The 20,665-nt window shown below is 35.3% G+C and overlaps 1 protein-coding gene across 4 annotated transcripts in view; it reads left to right on the forward strand.

Moving 5' to 3' along the window:
• Positions 1–20,665, forward strand: part of LOC106175814 (signal transducer and activator of transcription 5B) — a 38,248-nt gene that overhangs the window by 14,814 nt on the left and 2,769 nt on the right. For 3 of the 4 annotated variants that reach the window (XM_087016946.1, XM_087016948.1, XM_087016947.1), the window contains exons 2-20: positions 1,314–1,501; positions 5,753–5,909; positions 7,430–7,519; positions 7,929–8,018; positions 8,544–8,625; positions 9,142–9,275; positions 9,997–10,148; positions 10,532–10,693; positions 11,863–11,997; positions 15,509–15,644; positions 15,938–15,979; positions 16,305–16,385; positions 16,843–16,935; positions 17,574–17,765; positions 18,026–18,120; positions 18,765–18,910; positions 19,250–19,405; positions 19,941–20,004; positions 20,347–20,466. In XM_087016946.1, the coding sequence (XP_086873072.1) occupies positions 1,374–1,501; positions 5,753–5,909; positions 7,430–7,519; positions 7,929–8,018; positions 8,544–8,625; positions 9,142–9,275; positions 9,997–10,148; positions 10,532–10,693; positions 11,863–11,997; positions 15,509–15,644; positions 15,938–15,979; positions 16,305–16,385; positions 16,843–16,935; positions 17,574–17,765; positions 18,026–18,120; positions 18,765–18,910; positions 19,250–19,405; positions 19,941–20,004; positions 20,347–20,466 (2,255 nt within the window). In that variant the 5' untranslated portion in view covers positions 1,314–1,373. The remainder of the gene's footprint in view (positions 1–1,313; positions 1,502–5,752; positions 5,910–7,429; positions 7,520–7,928; positions 8,019–8,543; positions 8,626–9,141; positions 9,276–9,996; positions 10,149–10,531; positions 10,694–11,862; positions 11,998–15,508; positions 15,645–15,937; positions 15,980–16,304; positions 16,386–16,842; positions 16,936–17,573; positions 17,766–18,025; positions 18,121–18,764; positions 18,911–19,249; positions 19,406–19,940; positions 20,005–20,346; positions 20,467–20,665) is intronic. The other variant, XM_087016949.1, reaches the window with a different exon arrangement.

A 20,665-nucleotide genomic window follows, 5' to 3' on the forward strand; every position in this document is an offset into this window, starting at 1 on the left:
TATTAGTAGAACTGTATATGACTGCATACCTGCTGCACTGGAACAGGTGAATGTTTCAAGTTAAGGTATTGAATTGTTTTCAAAATTATTACTTGAAGTATTTGCCATGTGAAAGCGTACCATCAGAGGTAAATGATCCAATAGGTTGTTTGTTCAGGCCAATTATATAAATGTCAGAGTATCACTTTCTGTGAAAGTCGAATATAGCAACTCGGACTTACTGATGTAGCTGTTTTCTTGAAGATAATTCTACTGAAGTCATTGTTTATTTATAAGGAGCTGTCAATGAGAATTTAGTATTTAAATTTTTCTAAATATATTTTTTTTCGCAAGTGTCACTGTGTGAGTCGTTTATTAAGCATTTAATGTGTTTTAAATTTATCAACTTATCAGCAAATATTACGAACACATTCAGAACAGTGGACAGTCCGACTAACAGAACAACAATCAAATATGGCCAATCCCACAGGTATGCTTCTTGCGTAATCCCTTAGGGGAATCGATTCAGTGTCTAATCGGGAATTAAGTGGCAACCTTTTTAATGTGTCGCTGTATTTGATCCACAGATCTGTACGTCCTCTGTGCTGAATGATCTCTAAGGTAATCAATTCTGAGAAACCGCGACGGAAGTCAGATCTGTTTGATTTACCTTATTTGAGTGGGTTCGTCAATGACTTGATTGGTTACATGAGGGGAGGTTATCACGTTGCTAATGAAATTGACAGTTTTTGTCAGATTTAGTAAGGGAAGGAGTGTTATGTATTATAGATCTATATGTTATAGAGGGGTGAATTTGGTACAAAGGTGAAAAAGAAAGGGAAAGGAAAGTTGAGCCGTACAAGAAATGAGTCTCTGGTAAGCGAGGAGAATGGAGTAAATTGCCTTTATTATTATTTTTATTTTATTTCATTTTATTTTATTTTATTTTATTTTATTTTATTTTATTTTATTTTATTTTATTTTATTTGGAACAGTCACATTTTAAAATAAAATGTTGAGTAAATTCAGTAGTCTCGTACAAAGTATGAAAAGGGGCTGATGGTCAGACATCATAACATTGAATATTTTGACAGTTGAGCTTGTTAAATGTCAGAATGTGTGATATTGCTTCTTGGTTCACCCCTTCAGAGCTGCATGTTATATTTTTTCATCTTTTCAGAAAAAATGTGTTATGGGTAGAACTATTTCCAGACATTTTGATTGTAAAGTATGCAATTTTATATTTGAAATAATTTCAGACAGTTGTGGCTGGAGTTTTTTTTTAAATTTTAAATCTTTTTTATTTGTATTAATTAGTGTTTTTTTATTTTCAGTAAAACCTGCCTTATAGAATCGGAACATTTGTAGACAAGTACTCAAATAATAAAATTAAGATGGCGCTGTGGGCGAAGGCGCAGCAGCTGGGAGGGGATGCATTTCGACAGGTGAACTGTGTCTACGGAGTTCATTTTCCAATGGAAGTCCGCCATTACTTTGCTCAGTGGATCGAGTCCCAGCCTTGGTTTGTATAAATATTTTTTTCACCATTTTACCATTTATTTTTGATTTTCTGAATGTCAATTTTTTACAGTCTAAATTAATAACAGGTTAAAAGATATTAGTTTTAAGTAGCGTACACCCTAGTGAAAAGGGAAATTTTTAATTTAGAGGATTTTAAAAAGATTAATTCATCAAGAACAGGCAGATCCAGAAATATTTTCTGACAGTCTTCCAAATTATCTTTGTTGATCCATTCTCCAATGTTGATAGTCTTTCGACAGAAAAAACTAGATACCTGTCAATGTTAACCTGAAAATCTGACTATCTTTCGGAAAACCCAAAAGATGGCCTCAATCCGTCCCTGAAGGATATTTTCATTTATATTTATTTATATATAGTCTAACAGCGCCCAGTATTTTATGCACTGAATGGACTTAGGACTGCTAGATAGGAATGAATCTTGTATGATTTTTTGTAACAGTACTAGACAACCTGAGCTTCTGCTACTATCATAATGATATCCATTTACAACTGTCTAGACAGGTGTTTCATGGAAAAAAATGTAGTTCAGATTTTATTTCATTGATTTGGATAGCATAAGGTAATGTGATTTGTATGTAGATAGTAGGACGTCCCAGGGACAATTTTCCAGGCAACCTTGTAATATTTTCATTCTTTTAAGATGGGACTTGATAGTAGATACCGTTGTTGAGATTGTTGTTATTTTTAGCTTGAAGTCATGATTTTTCTCTAGCAAGCAGTTACATATTTATTTACCAAAAAAAAAAAGGTGTGAAATTTTGTTATTTTGTAATAATGTCAAAGCACCTCTATGTCCAGATTTCTTATGTGTATATATGCAGTTGTAAAGAATTGACATGTTGCGTACTTGTATATGTATATGCAGTCATCCTCTTGCCAGTAAATGGATTACCTGTCTAGTTCTTTGCTAATACATTAAGCATCAGACGAAGACAACCAAGTGAAGAGATTACGATGAAAAGACTTGACATTGATTATGTAGACTGATAAAGAATTATAAGGATCTGATGCTCTCTTTGAGGTGGTTTCCTATTCATTTATTCTTCGAAAATATCTAGAAGTTTACTCCAGCGATAAAAAACATTTATGGGCTCCTGTCTGTTTATTAGGATAGAAGCAGATATGTCAAAGCATTTTTATGACTTTGTAAGAAGCACTTGCACACACATGGGCACTTGCATATATACTAGTATATATATATACACCATCCTGAGCATTACAGTACATAACAGTCATTGATCAGGCCCGTAGCCAGGGGGGGGGGGGTTCGAAAGAACCACCCCTTTTGCTGGGAAAAGGTCCACTCTGGGTAAAATTTGATCTAAGTACATGACGTTTTTATGGGAAAAGGTCCACTTTTTCAGAAAAAGAACCCCCCTTTTGAAATTGCTGGCTACGGGCCTGTTGATGCACTCAATATAAGTACTATACATGCACATGTACACGTGTGCATTCTCATAAATACATACTAGTATGCATGTAAACAAGCACAGTCAGGAAAGATGTGCATACACGCGTTCACTACAATCAGAAGCACACGAGCTTGCATGCATAAACACACTCACACACGATTTCCGACTATTACAGTACACCTGAACTTCACTTTGGATAGAGCTCCTAGTCAACTCACTCAAGCACCCCATTTCCATAGATTAGATCGACCTACTTTAGATCGACCTAACTCCCTGGGGGTTCACGCTAAATAGCTGTCAGTCGGGCGGACACGAAAGTTAATTACCTCCTTACAGCTTGTAGTAGGCGGGACGGACATTTAAGTCGGATTATCTGAAAGTAATCTAGTGAGACTCCCCGCGGGGATAGATCGATCTAAAATCAATGGGAATAGAGCCAAGGAAATCAAGGCAACTCCATTATTTTCCAGGGAGCTAGCAATATCCTTGGCATTGCAAACCAATCACAAATTGTATTTACCTGAGTAGGCACATAATTCATCTCACTTAAGGAGACACAGTATTGTGATTGAATCCAGGGGTTTTGTACATTTGAAGCCTTTTTTTGCTTTTAAATGTTACTGGTGTCCTCTTGCATCACTCCATGTAAGAAGAATTGCCGTAGCAAACTAATTGTCTATTTCAAATTAGATTTTCACGTGGGAGAACTCTTGATTCCATCACAAAGTGAAGAAAGACATTATTAGATAAAGTTAGAGGAGTTATATTGTAGGAGGGGTGGCAAAATCTCTCAGTAGAGATGTGCCACTGGTCAGAAAAAAAATTCTGAAGAGCGCTGTCTGTCTTTCTGTCTGTTTGTATGTGTACTTGTATGAGATTTAAAACCCCTTTTAAGGCTAAGATTTATGAATAGATATATTTATTAAAGAATTTTTAGAGGAATCATTTTGTTAGTTTGATACCAGACCAGACCTGACTAGATTTTTTTTTTTTTTTTTTTTTTTTTTTTTTTGTAAGGAGATTCTTAGAGATAGAGGCAACATGAGGTGGGTTAAACCTGTAAGGGGGGGAGAGGTGAAAGTGGAAAAAAAAACCTTTAAACTATACCAAATTATAACAGTATTTCTCACTGTATATTTCCTGAATTTTAGAAGGCCTGGAAAAAGATTGGAATACTAGTAAATGTGAAATCACTGAATTTTTGATATGATACTTATTGAGCATTAAAAAGTGCAGCTTATTAGCAGGTTGCTACATATGAAATTACAACTACGTCAATCTGGTCCTCACTGAATAGTTCATTAAAAATCAGATATTGAAAAGGGAATTAGAGGCTTAGTCAGCTGTGAGTTATACAAATAATATAAATGGATAAATAAACTACTAACTTGCTCATTTTGTCCTGAGCTTCGTAACTCTAAAGCATCGAGTAATGTGAATAGCAATATCACTTAGAGGCTGCAATGTATTACATGGGGCAAGTTATGGAATCGAGACGCTTGCGCTTTATTGCAATGCGAGATGCTTTCGAGTTACGGGGCCCAGAGTTCTTGTATACTTTTGTTTGGTATTTGTGTCATACATTTACAGCTCTGCACATACTACTGTTGCTGGTAGTGGTGCTATTGTTGCTTTAATTTATTATTTTTTTATTACATTTTTGTCTACATTTTACAATTAGTTTACAAGTTGCATGGATGCTGAAGCACAGGTATCTTACAGTATAAGCTCCCAAACCAAATGCAGTTTAACCTAATGCAAATATTTTGCCGAGATCTTCAAGTTGCAGATAACAGCCTTATTGCTTTACAGTACACTGAAATAATCAGTTTGCTCATGGAGCACCTGCTGATAATGCATTTTTTAGAAGGATGTATCTTCACGTGAAACTCTCATCTCGATGAAATGAAGATTGCGTAATTTTTCTTGGTAATTTCCAGTGAAACCACTGTAGAATTTTTTTTTTCAACAAGTAGGCATCAATGCAATGGAAAAGCAGGATAAGTTCAGGTCATGCTGCGCCGAACGTCTGCTTGGTGATTTCTATATATGAACAGGAGAAAAAATCAATAAGATTCCAAAGAATTCTTTTTTGGATGAGACAGTGCTTAAGTAATTTGTTAAAGAAGACAGTGACAGCCCTGATAATAGAGTCAATCTTTAGGTATAATAGAAAATGATGGCTTAGATTTCACTTTTGAAGTATGGGTTAATATATTGTCTATCAGAGCAGGAAAAATGTTCAAACTGGGTACAAGAAATGTCACGCGATTTTGCAAGCCTAACATATTTAAGTAACTTAAAAGCTTTATTTGCTGGCATTCTGAATCTTCATCATTTTTTTTTTTTGTTATTATTATTATTATTTATTTATTTTTTTGGTACTTTTAGGTGAACCCATTTTTTTTTCAGAGGAGTTTTTCGTCTACTTCATTATATTTTTTTTAGAATGGGTTGATATTATATATTATGACCTCTCTCTCTCTCTCTCTCTCTCTCTCTCTCTCTCTCTCTCTCTCTCTGCATATGTACTAGAACACTTTCTTTTTTCCCCTTTGTTTACTGTAATGACATACATTGTGTTTGACATATCACAGCAGTATTTTTTCAGCCAACTGTTTTAAGGAATTCATTTGTTGAAAATAAATATCAGAATAGCAAAAATAGTCTCTCTCCTTTCAACTTAAACATATCTTTTTACTTTAAACTGTTTTAAAATCTTCAAAACAATGATAAATTGATAATGATGATAAATATATATATATATATATATATATATATATATATAAAGATGTAGTAATTACTACTATATATTACAGGAATGAATTCGATGAGGACAACATACAACACGAGCCTGCAGCCCAAACCATATTAGAGCATCTCATCCGTCAGATTGAAGAGAAAGCGACGGAGATGAGCAGCGAGGACATGTTCTTGGTGAAGATGAGGCTACAGGAAACGGCTGCACAGTTCCGGGTAAATGTTGAAAACTTTCTTTAGTATTTATTAAAGGTACACTCCATTGGTTTGAAAATCGCCAAAATGCTTATTTTTGCCATCCATGGCTTCTTATAAAACCTTGCATACAGGTTAAAAATGATTTAACCCCTTTAATATTTTTTTCGGGAGCATGCCTGCTGTTGAACTTGGTTGCTGGAAAATGGTGGCTGTTACACCGGCCAGTCACTTTAAGCTTAAATCAACCTTTATCAGATTTATTAAAGGCCAAATCCAAGTGCAGAAAAGGATAGTTAAATGATTTGTGAGTACAAGAAAATTGCTTATTTTCTCTGGCAAATCCATTTTGGCGGGTAAATCTCATGGAGTGTACCTTTAATACAGTGAGAAACGAAATATTGATGGGAACTTGTGTTTGGTTCAACTGGAATTTTGCCTAAAAATGGGTTGATTGTCTTGCACATTTCTATAAAATTGCTGACAGGGAAGATGTGCCAAAAAATCCTGATCATTCATCCTAGGAATATTCCTCCAATTAATTCCCGAGAGTGAAATCCATCCTCTCCATTAGGGTGAAATTTGAATGGTTTTCTCATCTGCAATTACAACAGCCATTTGTTGTAGTTTAATGTCTATTTGACAATAAAAATGCTTTTTGTGGAAGAGGATGTCAAATGTGATTTATTACAATACTGTAGCAGTATGTAGATATACATGTAATTGTATCAGATTGGTCGAATTGTTTTTGGGAAAAAAAACATATGGATTGATGTCTATGTTTAGCTCATTGTATGAAATCAATTGAATGCATTTTTCGGGGAATTCAAAACCAAAACAGCTTTTAGGCTGTCTATTTTTTTTTTTACCAAATGTATTGTGTTTTATTGTGTATTTGTTCTGCTGCCAGTTTTTCATTAGTGTTGAGAAAAAAGAAATATGAATATATGAATAGAAAAAGAACAGTTCATAATATAAACTTATAAATTTGTCAGTAATTTGATACAGCCTAATCAACCAAAACATGAAATCCATTTTGGCACCATCTGATGAAAATATTTGCCAAAAAAAGTGAAATCTCACGTATTAAAGATGCATACAAGTCAATTTTTTGTCACAAAAACCGACCAAATGCCAGCATATAGTTCCAAGTAGTATAACTAAGAGAATTACCAAAAGGCATTGTTTAATTTTACCCGAAAATGATGTTTGAACGGATTTTTCTGCTGGCATTCTAAGCTGTATGTCAGTGGGGCAGGAAAGTAGGTCACGAAAGTAGGTTAAGTTTACAACCAAAAATTTAAAGAAAGGATCAGTCTAAAGGTCTTTTATGGCTGATCGAGTGATCTATTCAGTTTATCCCTTGGCATCTCGAATTTATTTGAGTCATATAAGAATCTAGTAGAAGTGGTTTACATGTGTTACTGGGAATCCACGCTCCACCGATGCTCGGTTCGTATGTACCTTTAAGGTAAATAGTTTATAAACTTGTTATTTTGAATCTCGGTGATCTTAAACTTAATGTCTTTGGATTCTTTCAGGAAATGTATGGCAACAGTCCTCTGAATCTTGTCCGTGTGGTAAAGAATTGTATTAATACAGAGATGAAGATGGTGGCACAGGCCGAGAATGTAAGAACTACAGAACATGATGCCTCTGCTACTGGTCTAAAATGACCTTTTGAGAAAAAACAAATGTTTCAAAATTATTTTTTCATGCAATTTGCAATTGTTTTCAGTAACTGGAATATTTACTTTCAAACTTCTGTTGAATTTTTCTTAGTTCTTCTTATCCTCTTAAATAATTGTATCTTAATGAATTAGATTATTATTTTATTGTATTTTTTTGCTGTAGAAGGATTCTTTTTAGTGTGCAATTTTAGATGGCAGTATTTACCAGAAGACTGTCTGACATTTTGGTCAATCGGTGTTTGCAGAATACATCAGTCTTTTAGAGCTTTTGTTATAATTTTGTTTATTTGTTAAGGATGTTGTTTTGGTGGTGATTATCATAACTCAGTCTGTCTGTATTTGTCACCAGGCGGCATCAGGGCTTGGGGACCTACAAGGACAGCAAGACAAGCACAGAATCACATCACAGCAGCTGGAATTCTTGCAAAAAAGAACACAGGTACATATAATATGAATTGACAAAGTATTGTAGACCTTTTTTTCGGAGAATTCCAGTGATTCAGTGATTTTTAATTAAAGGTGCCCCCCCTCCCCCCGATCCCTGTCCAATAGTAGTTAATTTTTCAGAATTTTTTCCCAAAAGTCCAGGCTCATTTGGAAAGCAAAGCACAGGTGTTTTTTAATTGGCATAAAACTTACCATCTCTATCTTTCAGGATAGACAGTTATTCAGGAGGGAAAGAAGTACATGTAATTGCTACTTCAGATGAATCTGAGGATCCTTTTGAAAAATTGTTTATTTAATTTATATTTTAAGTTTTGCCTTGACTAAGGTTTGGGCTCTTGCAAGGATGGAGGTTTGTGCTCTTGACGGCCTCATAAATGATATTCAGATTTTTGAGCACAAATGCACTTATATATTAATGACTCCAGACATGCATTAACTTAATGCACCCCAACATAAAAAGCCCAAAGTAAGTACTGTGCATGTATGGGAATGTAATATGTGAATATTGATTTCACAGGAGACAGATAATGAATTGAAGCAGCTGCAACACAAGCAGGAGTCCTTCATTATCCAGTATCAAGACAGTGTGAAAATTAACTGTGAGTGCAACATTTCTCTCTCTCTCTCTCTCTCTCTCTCTCTCTCTCTCTCTCTCTCTCATACACAGAAAGTTCTCTCTGTTTGATATTTCATTTGTCACTTCCAGCTCAAATGAATTGTTTTTTTTTCTTTTTTTTTTTTTTAATCTTTTGATGACACCAACCCTTCTCTTAGAATGCCATGTTTTTTAATGTTTCAGTAGAAATCTTTGAATGAGCTCCTGCTTCCTTTAATAATTGCCCAGGAAGTAAATTATGTGGCCATTGAAAGAGGGTGTTCTTACTTGCCGTTGTTCATTAGCACTCATTTTTATCAATTTATACATGAATTGATGTAATTAAAGGCGTCGTGTCATTTACATGGAGATGAAAAATATTTATAAGCAGATTTGAACATTAATGATGCTGGTCTGATTAAAATTAACTGACGTGTCCTTAAAAACGGATTTAAAGTTAGCTAGTTTACCCGAATATGTCTTGAGGAAAGTAAAATGAACGATTTATCAATCACTTCAGCCCAACTACAACAGGTGGTCAGTCAACCCAACACGCCTAATAAAACGGAACACGAGATGCGGCTCAAGAGACAGAAGGAAGGGATTGAGTGTGAACTCAGCAGGAAGGCACAGGAACTCCTGCAGTTACGACTGGTGAGACAGGTCTTAAGTAATCGATGGGCTAGTAAGACAGGTCTAAAATAATCGATGGACTCCAAAATGATGGATGACGCTTGTCATTCGGATTAACACTTATGCATTTAACTGACTACTGTAAACTTGTGATTATACACACTTCTCACCTGTGGATTTGCAGTGTTAATGATATTTTTGCATTTGATTTAGATCCCATTTCCACAGATTTTAGATCGATCTATCCCTGTGGGAAGTCTCACTAGATTACTGTCAGCTTAGCTGGCTTAAGCGTCTGTCCTGCCTACTGAAAGCTGTGTATGGTGCGCGCTCGGCTGACTGCAATTTAGCGTGAACCCCCAGGGAGTTAGGTCAATCTAAATCTTAATCCCTGGATCGATCTAAATCTCTGGGAATACACCCTTAGACACAAAGAAAAAACAGATTTGATGTCAGATAAGGATAACTTTTCCACTTGGTTTTAGGTCAGAAGAGCGGTTTCAGAAAAGCTGCAAGAGAGTTTTACGTCAATGGTCTCCATTTTCTTTTACATGATACTTTTGTGTCTGCAATAAATCTCTGTTTATGCATATCCATTTATGAAATTTTATATTATTTTATTATGCTTGCTTAGCAGGCAAACATAACAATGCCTCTATTTATTTCCCCTGTATTGACAACACCATAAACCATATAATATATATATACATCTGAAATCAATACATTGTTTTGATATTTCCAGGCTCTTGCAGACAAACATCACGACACATTCAAACATCTTCAGAATACACAACAGCAGGTATTGGATCATGAACTGATTGAGTGGAAAAGGAGACAGCAGCTTGCTGGAAATGGTGCTTCTTTTGAGGGCAACCTGGACAGCCTTCAGTCATGGTAAGGAGTTTGTAGTTGGTAGTTTGATAGAGTCACGTGTAATCATGAAAGAGCCAAAATTTCATTATGGTTTTCCTGTACAGTATCAGCACTTTCTTCTGTCATCCATGTCAGTGGTTTAGTTATGCTACAATGTTTATTTTTTTTACATGAGCTCAAGTTCCATGGTATCATTTCATGTGTTTTCAGATTATGTCATGATGTATCATTTTACATGCCACAAGGTATCGATTTGTGTGTTTTCACAAGTTATGTCATAAGCAGTATTATTTCATGTGTTTTTTTCTTGTTGTGTCACAAAGTTTCTTTTTATGTTTGCATAATTTCTGTGGCAATATATCATTTCAGGTTAGTTTGAGCTTTGTTACAATGTTTCATTCAAGGTGTGAGGCTTTGGCTGAGCTGATTTGGTACAACAGACAACAGATCAAAAAAGTGGAGCTCCTCCGGGCGCAGCTTCCGATAGACGTTCCCCCGTCGAGTATTGATCTCCTCCCGGCACTGAACAACACAATTACTGGGCTTCTGTCCTCATTAGTAACGAGGTAATCAATACAGGGGGTTCAACAGGCGCAGTTTTATAGGCAAACACCTTTTTTGGGGAAATAACACCCCTCCTGTGAATAATTTTAATTAGCACTCCTTGTTTTGATTTCTGTTTCCTGGCACTGAACAACACAATCGCTGGGTTTCTGTCCTCACTAGTAACAAGGTAATCAATACAGGGGGTTCACCAGGTGTCCTGATATAGAAAAACCCCTTTTTTTATGGAAATAACACCCCTCCCGTGGATAATTTTAATTAGCACTAGTTCTCCTTGCTTTGATTTCTGTTTCCCAGCACTGAACAACAAAATCACTGGGATTCTGTCCTCAGTAGTAACAAGGTATTCAATACAGGGGGTTCACCAATTGCCCTCATATAGAAAAACACTTTTTTTGTGGCAATAACACCCCTCCCGTGAATTATTTTAATTAGAACTCCTTGTTTTGATCTCTGTTTCCTGGCACTGAATAACACAATCACAGGGTTTTTGTCCTCACTAGTAACAAGGTAATCAATACAGGGGGTTCACCAGGTGTCCTGATACAGACAAACACCTTTTTTGTGGAAATAACAACCTTCCCGTGAATAATTTTAATTAGCACTAGTACTAGTTGCTTTGATTTCTGTTTCCTGGCACTGAACAACACAATCACTGGGCCTCTGTCCTCACTAGTAAGAATACAGGGGGTTCACCAGGTGTTCTGATGTAGAAAAACATTTTTTTGTGAAAATTTTTAATTAGCGCTCCTTGTTTTGATTTGTTTCCCGGTGTACCATGAAATGTGACTCCCCCTAAAAGGCGACTCCCCAGTCAGATTTTTATTATGAAATCTGACTCCTCAGTCAAAATTTCATGATGAAGTTTCGACTCCCAGCATGAAATTTTGACTCCTCCTCCCCCCCCCCCCCCCCACACACACACACAAAACTTCATAAATCTTATTTTCAAATTATTTGAGTACATTACTTTTATCTTGTAGTATGCATAATGGAGAATACATTGGCACTTTTTGATAGTTTGCAGCCAAAAATTTTTATGCGAAAATAAGAAAATTAAAAATGTTAATTTTATCATTCAGTGATTTCTCTATGAAAAAGCTATTTATTTGATATCTATAGTTTTATCCTGAAAACTCTTATCTAATAACAAAAACTTTTTCAATTCCAGTACTTTCATAATTGAAAAGCAACCCCCACAAGTTTTGAAAAAAGAATCCCGCTTTACTTCCACAGTGAGATTGCTAGTTGGGGGCAAGTTGAACGTCCATATGAACCCTCCCACTGTGAAGGCCACTATTATCAGGTAGGACAGGCACTAGCTCACATTTCAGCTCAGAGAAAATGTACTGAGCAAAAATTAAAATGCCCCATGTGATTTTTTATGTACAGACACAGATGTGTCTGTACATATTGCCATCACCTGCGTCTGTCGTCGCCGTCGCCGGCGCCGTGCACTTTCCTTGTAAACACGATAAGTGGAAGGCAGTTTTACTTTTTGGCTTTATATTTACAGAGCTGATGAATATTCATAAAACGCAGGTCAAGTTCGAAAATCAGCATGATCGGGCCATTATTGTTGAAGTTATGCTGTTTTCTCACTTTTCAGCATAAATGCAACACTGTAAACACATTTCAAGGAAAACCGATAGGCCTGTTGTCATGAAACTCACAGGAGTAATCGATCCTAGTAAAACGCAGGTCAAGTTTGAAAATCGGCATGATGGGGCCACTATTTTAGTAGTTATGCTGTTTTTTCATTTTTCAGCATATATGCAACACTGTAAACACAATATAAGAACAAGGCAGCAAAGCTGTCAAATGTACAGACAAAAAGCAGGAAATAACAAAAAAGGCTACTGTCAATTCTGATGCAAAAGTACATTATGTTAAACTGCAAATTCAACATCAAATTTTAATTATGCTCAACAGGTAATACCTACGTAAGTTAAATGTGTAACAAGCATAAGGCTTCAGGCCCATGGGAGTTCAAGTTCGCACTTTGAAAATGTATAACTTCCAAAAAAAGAAGCCAATTAGACTGCGTTTCCAACTCAGGCTGCATGTCAATTTTCGAACTTGACCTGCGTTTTAGTAAGATCGATTACTCCTGAGAGTTTCATGACAAAAGGCCTATCGGTTTTCCTTGAAATGTGTTTACAGTGTTGCATATATGTTGAAAAGTGAAAAAAAAGCATAACTTCTACAATAATGGCCCGATCATCCTGATTTTCGAACTTGACCTGCATTTTATGAAAATTCATCAGCTCTATAAATATAAAGCCCAAAAGTAAAACTGCCTTCCACTCGTGTTTACAATGAAAGTGCAAGGCGCCAGCGACGGCGACAACAGACGCAGGTGATGGCAATATGTACAGACACATTTATATATATATTTACTTTACTGTTTGAGAACAGTAATTGACATGGTTTTTCTTAAATGGTCACAATGGGAGCAGTGCCCAAATTAGGTTTTTTTCAAATTTTGATGCAATATTACATAATTTTTAACAGCATAATAACCATCAATTTTTAATAATAAAATATTAGTATCATGGATATTCAGAAAATGTGACTAGCAAAGGTCTTCAGGCCCATGGAACTTCAAAGTCACAACTTGAAAATGCCAAAATGTAAACAAGACAGCACTGTTCTGAAATGGGTTTATTTCCATTTTTAACAATTTTTAACATAAAACAAAATTAACAGTTTACTGCCATTTTTATATGACCAACTAAGAAAATTGATGAGATGGGAAAAATATCAATAGAGCAGTGTTAAATGTCCAATTTCTTCCATTCTGAGATTCTGAACATAGTGAATGATTCAGTCTGACAAACTGCAATGATATGAGTTTATTTCCATTTTTGAAACTTTATTACACAATATACAATAACAAGTTTAACATCATTTTTGCAAAATCAACTAACAATGTTGTAAAGATGCAGGAAATGTCAAAAAAACACTTTTACATATCTTATTAATTAAATAATGAAACTGTTAACATGCCTAAGAATTGAATCTAAGGAAATGTAAAAAACAGCATAACTTCTAAAATAATGGCCCGATTATGCTGATTTTTTAACTTAACCTGCATTTTAGCAGGAATGACCACTCCTGTGAGTTTAATGACAATTGGCCTATCTGTTTTTCTTATATTATGTTTACAGTGTTGCATATATGCTGAAAAGTGAAAAAAAAAGCATAACTACTAAAATAGTGGCCCGATCATGCCGATTTTCGAACTTGACCTGCGTTTTAGTAAGATCAATTTTTCCTGTGAGTTTCATGACAACAGGCCTATCGGTTTTTGTTGAAATGTGTTTACAGTGTTGCATATATGCTGAAAAGTGAAAAAACAGCATAACTTCTACAATAATGGCCCAATCATGCTGATTTTCGAACTTGACCTGTATTTTATGAATATTCATCAGCTCTGTAAATATAAAGCCAAAAAGTAAAACTGTCTTCCACTTATCGTGTTTACAAGGAAAGTGCATGGCGACGACGGCGACAGCGACGACGGCGACGGCGACGACAGACGCAGGTGATGGCAATATGTACAGACACATCTGTGTCTGTACATAAAAACAGATAGGCCAATTGTCATTAAACTCACAGGAGTGGTCTATCTTACTAAAACGCAGGCTGAGTTCGAAAATCGGGCCATTATTTTAGAAGTTATGCTGTTTATACATTTCCTCAGATTCAATTCTTAGGCATGTTAACAGTGTTATTGTTTTACTAATAAGATACATAAAAGTGTTTGTTTGACATTTCCTGCATCTTTACAACATTGTAAGTTGATTATGTAAAAATGATGGTAAACTTGTTATCGTGTATTGTGTAATAAAGTGTCAAAAATGGAAATAAACTCATATCATTGCAGTTTGTCAGATTCAATCATTCACTATGTTCAGAATCTCAGAATGGAGGAAATTGGACATTTAACACTATTCTATTGATATTTTTCCCATCTCATCAATTTTCTTAGTTGATCATATAAAAATTGCAGTAAACTGTTTATTTTGTTTTATGTTAAAAAAAGTGTTAAAAATGGAAATAAACCCATGTCAGAACAGTGCTGTCTTGTTTCACATTTTCTCAGATTCAATTCTTAGGCATGTTAACAGTCTCATTATTTAACTAATAAGACATGTAAAAGTGTTTGGTTGACATTTCCTGCATCTTTACAACATTATTAGTTGATTACTTAAAAATGATGGTAAACTTCTTATTGTGTATTGTGTAACAAAGACAGCACTGTAATATTGCATCAAAATTTAAAAAAAAAAAAACTATTTTGGGCACTGCTCCCATGATGACCATTTAAGAAAAACCATGTCAGTTACTGTTCTCAAACTTACAGGAAAGAAACATGGGACTAAAATACAGCTTCAGTAGTCAATGCAGTCTGTTTGGTAATTCTTACTGCCAGTTAAACGTTTTCACATATTGGCATTTTCAAGGTGTGACTTTGAAGTTCCATGGGCTTGTTTATTATTGCATCAAAATTGGCAAAATGACCTCTTTCGCACCCTTTTTTCTGTTATTTTGTCTGTACATTTGACAGCTTTGCTGCCTTGTTTATGTAATGTGTTATGGGTGACTCTGAGTAAGCTGATGTTGTCTTAAACAGCAATCTGTAGTGCATTAAACGACAAAATTCACTTTGTATGATTTGATATGTAAAATTATATGATCCATAATGCCGATAAAAACTTAAAAGTATTGCGTATACTGATTCATGGGTTTCAATAGACCAGTAAAAGACATCTGAACTTGTCCATCATCATTTTCATTGTCATTTCTTGTAGTGAGTCTCAAGCCAGAAGTCTCCTGAAAAATGATAAAAATTTGAAGAATGAAAGCAGCGGCGAGATTCTGAACAACCAGGGGACCATGGAATACCACCAGTCTACAGGCAACCTGTCCGTAACCTTCAGGAATATGGTGAGTTTTAAAGGCAACCTGTCCGTAACCTTCAAGAACATGTTGAGTTATACCACAGTGTCAGTAACCCTCAGGAATATGGTGAGCTTTACCACAGGGGAACATGAGAAAGAACAAAATTTCTACTGTCTGGATGACCTTGAGGTCACATTGTCCGCTTCTGGAGGAGGAATTGGGTTTTACCCCTGTATGTCTAAAGCATAAAGCAATATATAATACAATACAAGTGTATCTATTATGTGTAAGGTATTTTCTGTGATAATAATATAAGTGGAGTGTTTTATAAATTTCAGCAACTGAAAAGAATCAAAAGAGCCGACAGGAAAGGGACAGAGGTAAGTGTGTGACAGTTTGATATAAGGAATATAACATATATATATATATATATATATATATATATATATATATATTAATACAATATAGATTTGACTGCAACATATGTATATGTTACAGTTTTAGGTATGTTATGAAAACAAAAGTTGATAGGGGCTGTGAACAAGACTACAGTAGCGGTAGCAAGTTGTAAAATGAAATAATTAGTTTTAATCTGGTTGCTTATAGATAAACCCCAGTAAGTGATATTATACATTGGGTTTATCAGAGCTGCAACATAAAGGGTGAAGCTTGATAACTTTGAGGTCCTTTTTTCTGTTTTTTCAGGCTGTCACAGAGGAAAAGTTTTCAATTCTTTTCCAGTCCCAGTTTACAGTGGGGGGAGGGGAACTGGTGTTTCAGGTCTGGGTAAGTAACTTGATTGGTTATTATTTTATTTTATTTTATTTTATTTTATTTTATTTTATTTTATTTTTTAATTAAATGGACTTTAATAATGTAATGAAATCTCTCTTTGCTCTTTTTTCAGGAAGTACCTTTTATTTGTGTCAGCTTCTTGTTTTTTTTTTTTTTTTTTTTTTTTTTTCATACATTTATGATCATTCATTACAGAATTGGACTTGAAATATGAAGAGAAATCTCTCCAAATGCTTTGAAGATTAATAAGTAATTTATACTCATAAACTTGAGAAAAAAAAACTTGCAAACTTTTTAAGGATCAGAATCAGATCAAATTTTGAGAAATCATAACTTAAAAATACAGTATCTGTAAAATTCATAATGATTTTCCCATAATAAAAACATCAAATAATGATCATAATCTGGACTAACAGTGACACATGGTTGATATATATGTTCCTTCCAGACGCTGTCCTTGCCAGTGGTAGTCACAGTCCATGGGAACCAGGAGTGTAATGCCTTAGCTACAGTATTATGGGACAATCAGTTTGCAGAGCCAGTAAGTGACGTGTAATCAGGGCTTGACACTAAGGCTGCATTTAGAACAGTGGACTAAGTAGTCCGCAGGTCAAATATGGTGACCTCCTAAAAAGCTTGCTGTCTAATCCGCTAATAGACACTGAGTAGATTATTCGTTGGGAAGTGTTTAAGTGAGTTTACCATATTTGACCCTCGGACTAGTTAGTCCACTGTTCTGAATGTGTTTTGCTTGCCCTCCTGGCCAGTAACCCCTGTGATTCACTGGCCCGAGATCAGTTTTCAGTGACCCTGGGCCAGCAGGCCATTTTTAATGTTGAACCCTGGTAATTTTGGAACCAGTTGGTATTGTGGGGTGGAATAACTAAGATATCGGACTTTTCATTAAAAAGTGAATGCAGTCGAATCAGATATTTGATAATCTTAATATTTGCTGTGAAATGTGAAATAAAGATTTGAAATGGATTTTTAGCTCATTGCTTATGGGCAGAAGCAATTTTTACTCTGTGAATAAACTGCAAACAAAGCCAGCTACATAAACAGAAAGTACGTTATAATGCATTTAAACAACCTAAAAGGGAACTCCTCTGTACATAAGACCCCTTTGATAAAAATCTTTTGTGTCGCTTGTTTGACATTTTAAGTAATTTTTTCTTTCAGGGTCGTATACCTTTCCTTACACCTGACACAGTATCCTGGCCTCTTCTTGCCGAAATGTTGTCAACCAAATTCCGTTTTGCCACTGGTGGTGGACTTACAGCTCAGAATTTGAGTTATTTAGCTCAGAAGATATTTGGTTATCAATCTGATGACTACACAGCTTGCAGAGTCAGCTGGTCCCAATTTAATAAGGTAATTATTAAAGATTTTAGATATAAGAGTTTCTTAATGTTATTATAAGTATCTGAAATGATAAGTCATTTGATATGGCCTTTGAGATGTCCGAGTCCCTGCATCATCTATTTAGACCAACGGTGTCTATAGGAATAAGGCCTTATAGTTTAAAACAAATGTGTCAAGTTTTCCCCATTGCCTGAAATTACTTTAAGGGCATCAAAATACATGTACATAAATAAATTGTAGTAACAATTGTTATAACCCACATGTTGTAGGAAACCCTGCAAGGAAGAAATTTTACATTTTGGGAATGGTTCTACGCAGTGCTGAAGTTGACCAAGGAACACCTGCGAGGACCCTGGTGTGACGGGTAAGGTGATCTGAAGTCTTGTCTTAACCATAACAGGTCTGCAGGGGGGCAACTTCACTTAATCAATTATCACAAGAAAGAAAGTTTTACAATGTTACATCGTACCTATTTTTATGTATGGATGCGAAGCTTAGACCCTAATTTCAAAGGGAGTCCTTTTTCTGGAAAAAAAAAATGCACAGAATCTATTAACACAGAGAATTTCTATTAGATTTTGATTCAGGGTGGACATTTTCTGGAAAAGAGGCAGTTCTTTGAAAACGCCCTGAACGAAATTTTAGCCCAAAATTTGGTCCAGTTTTTGGGTACTCTTGGGATAGTAGCATATAAGATCTCAAAATACAGTTTAATTGTTTTTTATCCAAGGGATGACAGATCTTTGAAACAATACAAATAAATAAATAAATACAAAGATTATGATTGATGGTTCTGGATTTTCTCTTGTGTACTGGGTACATGCACACTGCTATGTCATTTAATGTGCATGTTATTTGGATATGACCATTAAATTGAAGACTCTAAAATAGATATTAACTTCTTATTCTTTTTCTTCTGACTTTACCACATAGCAGTGTGTGTAATATCGGGAACCGGGAATCTTCATAATATTCCGTTGGTTATTTATGTTGATGTTTCTATTTCAGCTACATCCTTGGTTTCATCAGCAAAAGTATGGCTCAAGAGATGCTTCTCTCTAATCGTCAGAATGGAACATTCCTTCTACGCTTCAGTGACTCAGAGATAGGTGGGATTACCATCGCTTGGGTGGCAGATGACCCCCAAAAGCCAGGTACTGTAATGCTGTATCTCCCAATATGGCCAATTTTTTCTTGACTCAGGCAGTTTTATTAATCAAATGACAATGGCCATGTTTATATAGATGAAGGGTGTTTTCTGTTTGAAGAAAATTTGGATACAAAAGATTTTTACAGCAATTTTAAAAGGAGGGAATGTTTGGTAAATAATGACATGATTGGCACATACATAAAAATTATCAAACACAGGATGAAAAAAAAATTCATATCGTCAGCTTACATTTTTGCTCAGATATGATTGGTAATCATAGATAAATTTGAAAACTTGACTTCAGAATGAAAATTGAGACAAACTTGCCACTGTGTGATTTCAGATGTTCGCCAGGTGTGGAATTTGGCCCCTTTTACAACAAAAGATTTTGCCATCCGTGCCTTGGCTGACCGTATCAAGGACTTACCAAACCTGCAGTTCCTGCACCCCAACATCCCCAAGGACCAGTGCTTTGGGAAATACTGGACAAATACCAACGGTAAGTAGGAGTCATTTATTATGCCCCCCCCCCCCCCCCCCCCCCCCCAGCAAAATATCAGACATGCAATTTTGCAGTAAATTTGCTACAATATTGCTGCAAACTGTAATTCCTTCTTGCAAATTTGCAGCAAGTTTTCTGCAATGTGGCTACAAATTAACAGCAGTAAAATTTCTTGCAAACTCCTGCGAACTTTCAATTTTGGCTGGTTTCAAAATATTTCAATATAGTTATAGTCAAACTTGAGTACTTTTTTTGGCTGATGAACCTTGCTTATATCCTTATATTTTATTGACTTGAGGTGGGGTGGGAGGCTTGACAGAAATTTGCATTTATTTAAAATTATCTATAATAACTTGTTTATTCATTGATGAAGTGAACTAAATCATTGTTTTGATATCAGGTTATTATCTATGCAGGGTTTAAAGAAAGTATTTTAGATAATTAAATCTGAATCAATTCAGTGGCATATTTTACCACTTAGTAAACCCTGTACTGGTTCAGTTTAACATATTGTATTATAATTGTTTTCCAGAGGGTGAGAGCAAAATAACTAAAGATGGCTATGTCCAGACACAGTTGGTGACTCATGTGCCAGGGTGAGTAGAAAGTTCCCTTAATTTTTTTAATTTACAAACCCCTGGTTGAGTTTAAAAATAAAAAATAACAGTCTAGGTCTATGGGGCTTTTCTGCAAGCCAATTTAGCCCAGATTTAAATGTATGTGTTTAAAAAATAGGTTTGATAAAGACTTGCAAAATCCTAGAAAAAAAGTATCTGTCAGTGAATGAATTATGTACTAATGAAAATTGTTTATCAAAGTAGGTGTTTATGTCAATTTCAGTGGCCTTTTGTTGTGATCACATGTACTTTATTACAAGTTCCTTCAGTGAAATAATTTTGAGTGTGAAGTTTATGAAATTATGACTTTTTTTCTTTCAGAATGCACCCTCAGCCCATGGCCCCCATGAGCTTTGATAACCCCCAGACACCCCAGATGGAGATGCCACATTCACCACCAGCGACTGCCATGTATGGTGATTCACAGACCTACGGAAATAGGTACAAAGCATCATGGGAGATTTTGGCAAAGGCGTAATGAAACTAATGCAAATCATAAAAAAAAAGTTTATTTGAATGTAGAGAAATACTGATTGAGCTGAAAATGTCCCCAGATATTAGAATGTTCAGTGTTCTTCATCAAAAAAGCTCCGGGCTTCAAAGGTTGAAAAAATATTTTTGCTGCATCGCTGCTGCCCCT

Source organism: Lingula anatina, chromosome 7, assembly GCF_051362555.1.
Source record: "Lingula anatina isolate TDL-2025a chromosome 7, LinAna3.0, whole genome shotgun sequence".
NCBI lineage: Eukaryota > Metazoa > Brachiopoda > Lingulata > Lingulida > Lingulidae > Lingula > Lingula anatina.